General features: G+C 43.4%; 1 protein-coding gene across 3 annotated transcripts; it reads left to right on the forward strand.

Moving 5' to 3' along the window:
• Positions 1–1,065: 1,065 nt before the first annotated feature.
• Positions 1,066–9,639, forward strand: LOC128026323 (zinc finger and BTB domain-containing protein 18-like). Of its 3 annotated transcripts, none has more exons than XM_052613339.1 (2): positions 1,066–1,450; positions 5,009–9,639. In XM_052613339.1, exon 2 carries the CDS (start codon positions 5,023–5,025, stop codon positions 6,634–6,636), a length of 1,614 nt encoding a protein of 537 aa, XP_052469299.1. In that variant the 5' UTR covers positions 1,066–1,450; positions 5,009–5,022; the 3' UTR covers positions 6,637–9,639. The 3 variants fall into 3 exon arrangements, with proteins under 3 accessions (XP_052469299.1, XP_052469297.1, XP_052469296.1); XM_052613337.1 differs by lacking the exon at positions 1,066–1,450 and adding an exon at positions 1,465–3,086; XM_052613336.1 differs by lacking the exon at positions 1,066–1,450 and adding an exon at positions 3,097–4,169.
• Positions 9,640–10,056: the final 417 nt, after the last annotated feature.

Here is a 10,056-nt window from a genome sequence, read left to right on the forward strand (position 1 = left end):
TTACGTCAAGATTCCGGTACCAGTAGGATAGTGGTTTGTTTTGAAATGTATTAGTAACGCCAATTAGTTTACTGGGACGCGAGTGTGGGAGCGTGGATGCTGATGGGCGGGTGCGTTCAGCAGCCAAACACGCCGAACACGTGACTGTGTTCACAAGCTCCTGAGTGAACTTCGCGCATCTGTGGACCATCGCACATACTTAGCATTGCAAACTTTCACCTGTTGACGCCGTGATCTCACACACAAACAGTATAGTCTATGGCACGTAAGCGCACGAAAGTTTATTCAGCGTAATTTCTCATCAAATTATCCGTTCATTCATTCATTTGTTTATTTCTTTATCTAATTGTAGGCTATTTATTAATCTAAATACATTTAATTAATGAAAAATAATTTATATATTTATTTTTCCAAAGAAAGATAGCGGTGATAGCGACAGCACAACATTTATGTAGCCTAACCATATTCACTGCGGCAAACAGCATTATAATTTTACCCAAATTAATCTAGGTCTAATTTAATAAAATAAAATAAAAATTTGCCAATGCTCTTTTTAACTTCAATAATGCAGTAATGCTGTTTGCCGAATGAAATGTGAATGAATGCAGGCTATTAGTGATCTCGCAATTAAAGCGAAAAAAAAACACCTTGGTAATATTTCAAATAATTATAATACTAGCCTAGGCTACTACTACTACATATAATAATAATAGTCAAGAGTAATAACATGTAGGCTAACTAATTATAATAGCCCAAGTATTTTTTTCATCCGCCCTATTTTGTAGCCTAGCCTACTCCAAATATTTAGAAATTAGGCTATAAGACTTCTCAAATGTAATGTTTCACTTTCGGCTGTTTCTTTTCATTTTATTTTGTAGTAATAAATCTAGAGTTACATCAGACACTCGTGCCTCTGTTCCTCAGTTAGAACATGTTTTTAAGTGGCCCTGTGTCTGTGTATCTCTCCGCGGCGCTGGAGGAGGTTGCAGTGCACCTGTTCTTCACCGCTGCTCGGCCCGTGACTACAGTACCCACGTAACATTGCGCAATGTCCCTCGATCCGCGCGCTGCGCCAGTCTGCTCGAGGAACCCGCTCGCTCACTCGGCCTTTTTTTTCTGCTTTCTCACTGTTGCCTGGTGTCAACCTACGCCGAGAGAGACACATCCCTCCCTCTTCCCCCCTCAGCGGCAGCTTCCAATTTGCCTTCGCGTTTCTTTTCGCCTCCTCCATTGGCTTGCGCGCTGCCAGTCAAGCGCTTCCTCTTTACAGGAGAGTAGTAGCAACAGCTCGGAAACATCTGGCTGCCGCAGCTCTCGTCGCTCCGCTCGCCTGCTCCGTCTTTCCTGCCACTGCAGGTTGTTATGGAAAGCTGTTGAAAGTCAATCGAGTTGTTTTTCTCGCTGAGAGGATTAGACGGAGGAAGCAGGAAGACGCTGGAGCTGGTTGTCTGTAAGTGTCTGTGATACGAGGTGCTCTTTAAGGAGATGAAAGCGCGGTTGGAGGCACGGACTGGATTGTTATGGGGAAAAGTAACGATCTTTTTCACGCGTCTGTCGGTCTTTACGCGCAGAATGAGTTGCTCGAGCGCGTGGCATCGTGGCCTGCCGCAAAACTGTAACACTGCAGGTTGAATGCTTACTTTTTATTTGTTAGCCACACAAGCTAGCTTTCCTGAACGTACGGGGTCAGGATCCAGAGAAACACCGTCGGCAGTGCTGTGTATGTGTTTGTGTAGGAGTAGCCTGCGATAATACCGTTTCCTACCAAGGTGGACTCGTAGTTTGTTTTATTTAATGTCTAATTATTTTGCATCGTGGCTTTTAAGTTCAAGAAGGGGCTAACTTGGCAGTCTTTCAGGACAACTTCCCAGGTTCGAAAACAAGTTCACGTTGACGTGTCACGGTATTTCCATTTACCCTCATGTTTACTAAATGCTTTGCACACCAAATAACGTAGTATTATTAATAAACAAGCCCAATCGTTCAAGTACATATGGGATGAACAGCTCTTATTAGTTTAAAACCCACCGAGACCAAGTGTAATGTACTTGACAGATGCAGTAAAAATTTTATTATTGTAGTTTTTATGCATTTAAAAATAGTCGTGCATGTCAGTGAGTTTAAAAAACAGCAACTAAATATTCTGTTAATATTCATGAGTGTGACATCCTTCAGATTATAATTGTGTATCTTTGTTTTTGCTGATTTTGGTGGTAAACAGGAAACTCTTGTTTGGCTCGCACTGAAGAAGTTTCTGAGTATGAACACAAATATAAGTGAGATGCATAAGAAGTAAGTCCTAATGCGGAGTACAGTGCCTTTTGTTTGAACCACACTTATAAGGCCTGTATGATTGTTCCCATTGTTTCTTATCCCCCCCCAGTCAGTTGTCCAAAGGGTTAGTAAAATGAATGACGGTAATGGCGCAGCCAGTGAACCATAAAGAAGTCGAAAACAATATCAGCTGCGTGGATCTGTCAGTTGCAAATGTGCTGTGCTGGCCTTTGTTTATGGTTACTGGAAGGAGAGAGGGGGAAAAAAACTAAGGGTATTTAAATTCTCAGTGCAGGAAACTAGGTTAGAAAAAAGTGTCGGCTTTCAGACGGACTCATTTCCAAGTTGTTCTTTACTGAAAGATTACAACTAAAGGGGGGAATTGGCTAGATTTCTACAGAATCACCTCACAACACTTCCCTTCCTCCCGTTTTTTAAAGGGGGGGAAGAGAAACAAAGTTGTATAAAGGAGAGGCTGGTGGCAAGAGTGTAGAGGAGTAGCATATGGCACTAAAAGGAGCACAGCTGGAGGTAGCATTTCCATCTGAACATGATGTCAGAGCAGCTGACAGGCTGCCATCCCCCAGTCTTTTCTTCTAACGCACAGACTGGGAGTTAGTGGGTGTGCGGATCTGTGTGCAGGAGGAGGCATCGCATTCCCCTCCAACATCTCCTCCACTTTGCATCTGTCCCTCACAGTTTGATTTTCTCTCTCTTTCTCTCGTGTCTCTACCCTTTCATTGATTCGGCGAAGGGAGTTACAGCCGGCGCTACCACAACAGTGGACTTAATCAAGTTGATGCGTACTGCAGGTACTGTACCGGGGGGGTCCGGGCAACAGGGATGTGTTTTGAATAGGGAGCTCTTGTTAAGTCTTTCTGCACGTCTGCCATCAGTGTGTGTGAAATGGGAAGTAAAGGATTTCGAGCTGGTGTAGTGTAACCAGTGACACTTTTTGTTGCCATGAAGAGGTTTCCAGGCAAGCGTTTCATTATTCTGTTTGTTTGCAAGTCTTGTTTTCCGTTACTTCATTCTCAATGGCAAATTGTTGCTTTGTTGTGACAGTAGAGAGTGGCGTTGTTAGTGTAGTTTGTTATAGTATTGTAGATTTAAAACTAGAAAATCCTGTGTTTATATGCTGCTAATTTGTTCAAATCTGTTTTTCTTTTAAGTAATACGATTTTCGGTCCATTTAAACCAAATTCCTAATCTTTTAAAGCAGCCGAAAATGCAGAAATGCTTTTGGCCAAATAAATCTGCAACTTTATATAATCGTGCGTTCTTCAAATCGTCGCTTCGTCAGTCTTTTTGCTCAAATCTTTCCTTTTTTCCTTGTTTGTAAGAACTAATTTAGAACTTGCAGATTTGAGCTGCCTGAATTGGCTAGACAGCTGTAATCGCACTCCTCCTAGTCTTAATCTCTTTATCTGGGCAGCAGCTGCCATATGGTCTCAGTCAGCTGGATCAGATGTTCATAAGCCTCCTTCTCCGTCCCTCTCTGTCCTCCCAGTCTCCTAATTTGATCGCTGCTACCTTGCGAGCTGTCCTGCAATCTTTATTTTTAGCCATCTTAAGGATTAGGATTGATGTGGACTATGGGGCACTTAAAGTGATTGTATTGTAAATCTGCTGTGGAGTGCCTCTTTGGGGAGGATGTTCCATTTCTCCAAAGATTTTGGGAGGGGAAAAGGGGGAAGAGAGGGCTGGCGAGAGGTTTGTTACCCCCCTGTCCCCCTATAAGCCCCTCATTAATGAAGGTCTGAACGCTGTTTGGGGTGGGGTGGGGGGCTTTGGCTTGCTATCCCAATCAGATTTAAATGAGTTCATTGAAGTCCGCTGGCTGAACATGACGCTGGAGCGTTTTTTTAGACGGGAACGATCTTCGCGGGTAACAGGTGTGCTTTCATATTTTTTTGCATTTTATTTTACTTTTAAACTTTTTTTAGTTTGTAAATTGTGTAATATTTTTCATATGAAATTTTTTTTAGTGCGTCATTTATTTGCAGACTGTCTGTCTTTGATCGCGCCCGTCACAAAGTCCTGATGTTCTGCTACCTCAGTTCTCGTACCCTTAGAGATCATGGTACTTGGTATACTTATGCAGTGTGCCCATGATGGTGAGCTGTTTGTGTACCTGTAAGCCTGTTACCTATACTCAGCGTCCTGGCCAAAGTGGGTTATTATAAATAACTGCTCCGGGAGCAGAGTGAGGAAAAACAGGAAAGATTGTCTCGCGCAGACATCTGTGGAACCTGATTATACCAGAACGATTCTGATAGGATGATCAAGGCTGTATTGCTTTAATTTTAATTGACAATTTAGATATTTTTCATTTACATTTTTGCATTGATTTCCCAGGTCTCATGCTTTTAAACTTTTAATTAAAAGGGTCAGGTAAAATGTAATCGTAAACGCACTATTGTGTATTTTAAAGTGCACATTTGAGGAAAATGCAACTAGACTAATATATAATCGGTGATGTTATACTTTTTGCATGTGCTTTTTTTTTATAATCCTTTTATGTCAGAACTGTGGTGAACATTTTTCCAGTGTTCCCACAGGGGTGGAGGGGTGGAGGGAGAATTAGAGTGTGAGAGTATGTCTGTGTGCATGCACTGAGAGAGAGTGGGGGGGGGGAGGCGGAGCGGTGGGAAAGAGAGAAGTTCCACACAGAGCTGCAGACAAAACAATTGTTGTTCTAGCGGACCTCACTAACATCTGTGGTCTTTTGCAGGTTATGAAGACAGCATGGAGTTTCCAGACCACAGCAGACATTTGCTACAGTGTCTGAGCGAGCAGAGGCATCAGGGATTCCTTTGTGACTCCACTGTGCTGGTCGGCGATGCCCAGTTCCGAGCCCATCGTGCAGTGCTGGCTTCATGCAGCATGTACTTCCACCTCTTTTACAAGGACCAGCTAGACAAAAGAGACATTGTTCATTTGAACAGCGACATTGTCACAGCCCCGGCCTTCGCTCTTCTGCTTGAGTTCATGTATGAAGGAAAGCTCCAGTTCAAATCGCTTCCAGTGGAGGATGTGCTGGCTGCTGCCAGCTTCCTCCACATGTACGACATTGTCAAGGTGTGCAAGAAGAAGCTCAAGCAGAAGGCCACAGCCGAGGCCGACAGCACCAAGCGGGAGGAGGATGCTTCCAGCTGCTCGGACAAGGTGGAGAGCTTCTCGGAAGGTGGAAGCACGGGCCGGCCGGCCACCGCCGACCTGCTGCAGAGCGACGATGAGGACATGGAGAACAAACGGGACAGCCCTCAGGAGCCGGGAAGCATGTGGATGCGTCTGCCTTCCGACCGGACCGTGTCTCCCACCACTAGCCCCAGGGAGGCGGAAACACACGGTCCCGACGCTGGCAAATCTCCTGCCGGCAGCCCCAACAGCTCCACCGGCTCCCTGTCCCATCGCTCAACGGTGCCTCGGAGAGTCTCTGCTGACACCGATTGTGTGCTTGACCTCTCTGTGAAGTCCAGTCTGGGCGGAGGTCCAGGGGAGACCATTGCTGGCAACCATTATTTCTGCAGCTCTGTGAATCCAGACAACCTCCAGAATGCCTTGGTTCAAGTCAAGGTGGAAAAGGACATGGGCTCGGATGATGATGATATGGTGAGTGGCAACTACGAGATGGAGCACAGCGGTGTCAAGGAGCCACCCAGCACCAACGGGAACCACATCAGCCTCATTGCACAACGGAGGTTGGGCCTGGAGGCTCACCTCTCTGCCCTGCGTGAGGCCTCGCTGGCCAGTGAGCTGGTACGGGACGACAAAGGAGGCGACGATGACACCGATGTCTTAGGAGGGGACAGTGAGCGAGCACATGAGGCCGCGGGGGTTGAGAACTCCCTGTTGCCTTACGTCTCCAGCATGCTGGGGGGTCCACATACTCAGATCTTCATGTGCCCCTTGTGCAACAAGGTCTTCCCCAGCCCACACATCCTGCAGATCCACCTCAGCACACATTTCCGCGAACAGGAAGGCGTGCGGTCCAAGCCGACCGGCGATGTCAATGTCCCCACCTGCTCCATCTGTGGCAAAACCTTCTCCTGCATGTACACATTAAAGCGCCATGAGCGGACGCACTCGGGTGAGAAGCCCTACACATGCACTACTTGCGGCAAGAGCTTCCAGTACTCGCACAACCTAAGCCGGCATGCCGTCGTGCACACACGCGAGAAGCCACATGCCTGTAAGTGGTGCGAGCGGCGCTTCACACAGTCAGGGGACTTGTACCGACACATCCGCAAGTTCCACTGTGAACTGGTCAACTCGCTCTCGGTCAAGAGCGAGGCGCTCAATCTACCCACGGTCAGAGACTGGGCACTGGAAGATAGTTCACAAGAACTGTGGAAATGAAAGCTAAACTGATAGCAGACTGTTTGAACTGCTTGTTAATTTAATGAGAGAGATCTGAGTGGCATTTTTTTGGGGCAAGAGAGGTGAAGGTAAGAGTGGGGTGAAGTGACGGCTGAAGGGTCTGAATCAGTCATTTTTCTTGTATGTACATTGCAAATCTTGTTGAATTGCACTTTACTAGCACATGAAAATGTTGCTACTGATTTTCTTTTAATATATTTTCTTGTCTCTTTAGGGTCTCTTTTTTTTCCTGTTCTCCTTGGGTTTTTAAAAATATGGGTGCTTGTCTCAGTAACCAACTTTGACAGAAAAAAATGATTCACTGGGATTTTCACCTGTTTATATAATTTACAGTTTTTGTAAATGCTCCTAAATATCAAGGAACATCTGCCATGAAAAGCATATGAAGATTTCAGGTAATAGACAGAGGAGTTTAAACTAAGTAAACACTAAACGGGTACTATTGTCATATATTTACCTGTGCACACTCGCCTCTTGTTTGAGTATGTGTGTGAGTGTGTGTGTATATAGTGCACTGTATGTATGTATATATAGTGCACTACTATAATTTGCAGGTAACATACCTGATGTGTGACTGTGGCCGTGTATTCACGCACATACGCACACATGCACACATAGTGTGTGAGCAGGTCAGTTCTTTAAATCCCACGAGGAAGCTCTAAGCTCACGTTACTTAAGCTCTTGTACATTTTTGACTCGTTATAGGAAACTTGACTGATGGAAGACAAACAAGGCACTCATGCAATGTACAGCCTCCTTTTTCATATCAGTTGCCGCATTTTTTCTATCCTTTCTTAATATGATTTGAAGTCATTTTAGTTGCAGTCTCTCTACATCACTCGTTTGCTACTGAGGTCGGTTTTGGCATCGGCTGCGTTTATAGAGATTTCTGTAGTGTTTTATTGCGATTTTTATTTTATTTTTTTTTTTCATTTTTAAAACCGAATCTGTTGTTGCATGATGTCTGACCTGTATATTGAAAAAGATGTGACTTGCTGTATTGCTGTACACTGTAATTGACTGATTCATGACAGTCAGGGCACCTGTCTGTTGGGGAAAAAAAAAAAAGTACCTTTAATATTACCGCTGTAGAAATTGCATGAATTTTATTTAACTTACTCTTTTTTTTTTTGTTGTTGTTGTTTTGCATCAGAGAGTGTATTTTTAATTAATTCATTTGATTCCTTGGTAGATTTGAGTTTTTTCCTCTCATTAGAGAATGAATCGGGGGTTCTGGTGAGGTGGTTTTTCTGGGCTGTGAAGATTGTGGAAGTGCACTGACGTGAGGCTGCAGTATCTACACACGCGACACAATTCGGTTGGGGCTCACTGTAGGATTCGGAGGTTAACGAGGGGCCAGGTGTCAGCAGAGGCTTAATGGCTATGTTTATTGTTCAGAAGGCTACCGTGGCTCCTCTTATCATCTCCTTGTGCGCTGGGTCCTCAACTGCTGTTTGTCTCCGTGTCCTGTTTACTGTCTGTTTTCATTTGAATCATGTTGGCTCTGTTTTGTAATTTATTTATTTATCTTTTCAATTGGCACTTGCTTCAGATTCGTTTGCCATGAAGACACATTTGTGTGGCTGATGGTACAGCTCTTCTTTATGGGCGTCATCAGCAGCGCACATCTATTTGGAGAAGCTGAAGGATCTTTAAACAGCATAAAGCTCGACACTCGGATCTGAGTGGTTTGTGTGCGTGTGTTTGTGTTCAATACATAAGTTTTTTTTTTTATCACTAAAACGTGTTTGGCAAGGTTGGTTGCACCTTTGAAGTTTAATGAAATTAGAATGATGTGCAAAAGAGGCCTTTATAAAAATGTATATGCTTAATTATTAACCTAATTGAATTGACTTTGTTACACTGAAAGAAGATCTACAAATTTGTGATTTGTTCTTTTGTTAACTTTTTGCAGCATTTGTAATTTAGAAAAAATTTTATTCTAATAATGTTATTTTTTTTTCTTCTTTAAAGTAATTTCATTTGCAAAATTATATAAAGTTTTTTTTTTTTTATTAATGTGAAAATTCTGTTAGTGTTGTTTGTTTGTTGGTTTCACGAAAAACGATTTCATTGTCAAATCCAGAGAAATTAAAGGGGAAGAAAAATGAAAAACATATGGCTTAGCACTGAAGACATAGACCAGTCACTCACATAGTGCTGAAATGCTTGAACTTCTTTAGTTAGAGAGGGCCAGGGGCTCCGCACATGTTTGGAGCAGGACAGGAGTGCGCAGGCCTCAGGAACTGTCCCGCCATATATTTGGCTGGTGAAACGGCTAGTGAAAAGGTTGAGCTTTGCCAACAGCGCATGCCCCTCATGGCGTTTTGCACGGAGGTACTTTTACCTTTTGCACTCTAAAATGTGGCAGAAAAAAATATCAACTGTAGGGTTGATTTGTTTTCTATGCTTTCTTTTTCTTAGTTTTTTTTGTTGGATTCTATTGTACTTGACCGCCTTAAACTACTGTTATCAACTTATACTCAGAGGGTGAAAACTGGAAACTGTCGCTGGAATACTGGATGACTTTCTTTTACTTATTTTATTTTTTTTGTTCAGTGGAAATGAAGCTGTGAAATGGCCTATGAAGCTTATCCATAAATTAGACACCCCTTTAGTTTACTTGAAACCCAGGAACCCCAGTGTGAAGAACAACTCAGTCAAATTCAGACTTGGTGGCTAATGAGTATGGGGAAGAAAATCAATATCTCTTGAATTCAAGGACAATCGCTGTCTGGGTGTGAGAAAGAAGAAGAAGAAGAAGATTTGACTTTACATGTAATTGCTTCCCTTCTGAGATTTTTTTTTGCTATGTTGACATTGTTCCTTTTACGGATTTAGACATTTAGCTTTGACAATCATAGTATGTTTCATTTTCTCAAGGGAAGTCAATTATGAGGCTGTTTAGTTTTGTACTTTTGGTGTGCTGTTGGTGAAATTTTTAAATTGTGTGCAAACTGCAATAAATTATAAGAACCTTAACCTCTCCGTGCCATTTTTCTGTCAGAAAAACTTCTGGCGGGATTTGCCAGAGCAATGACGACGTGCATATTGGTGTGACGGTGTTTGTGTTTTTACATTCAGTTCAATAATCTTATTTACTGTAGATGCTCGTGTGGGTGGAAACATGTTTTCCAGTGCGTTAGGTCTGTGGATTGAGTATACTGCCCGGATGAGTGTGTGTGTGTGTGTGAGTGTAAGCAGTCTTACATGGTCTGGCTGCTGCTCCAGTAAAGGCGTGGGTTGGACCTGGGAAAATGTGCAGCAGCTTGTACGAAGACCAACCCCTCCCCCTGCATCACACACACACACACACACACACACACACACACACACACAGGCTGCTTCCAAAGCTCCTCAAGTACAGTTTTCCAGCAAACAAATCAGCTTTATCTAATG

This window comes from Carassius gibelio, chromosome A13 (assembly GCF_023724105.1).
Source record: "Carassius gibelio isolate Cgi1373 ecotype wild population from Czech Republic chromosome A13, carGib1.2-hapl.c, whole genome shotgun sequence".
Classification (NCBI taxonomy): Eukaryota; Metazoa; Chordata; class Actinopteri; order Cypriniformes; family Cyprinidae; genus Carassius; species Carassius gibelio.

Bases quoted from the DNA above. Each gene is read 5' to 3' on its own strand.
- LOC128026323 (XM_052613336.1), top strand. From the start codon at position 4,121: ATGACGCTGGAGCGTTTTTTTAGACGGGAACGATCTTCGCGGGTAACA. The intron at 4,170-5,008 runs GTGTGCTTTCAT...GGTCTTTTGCAG, and splicing joins ACGATCTTCGCGGGTAACAG to GTTATGAAGACAGCATGGAG.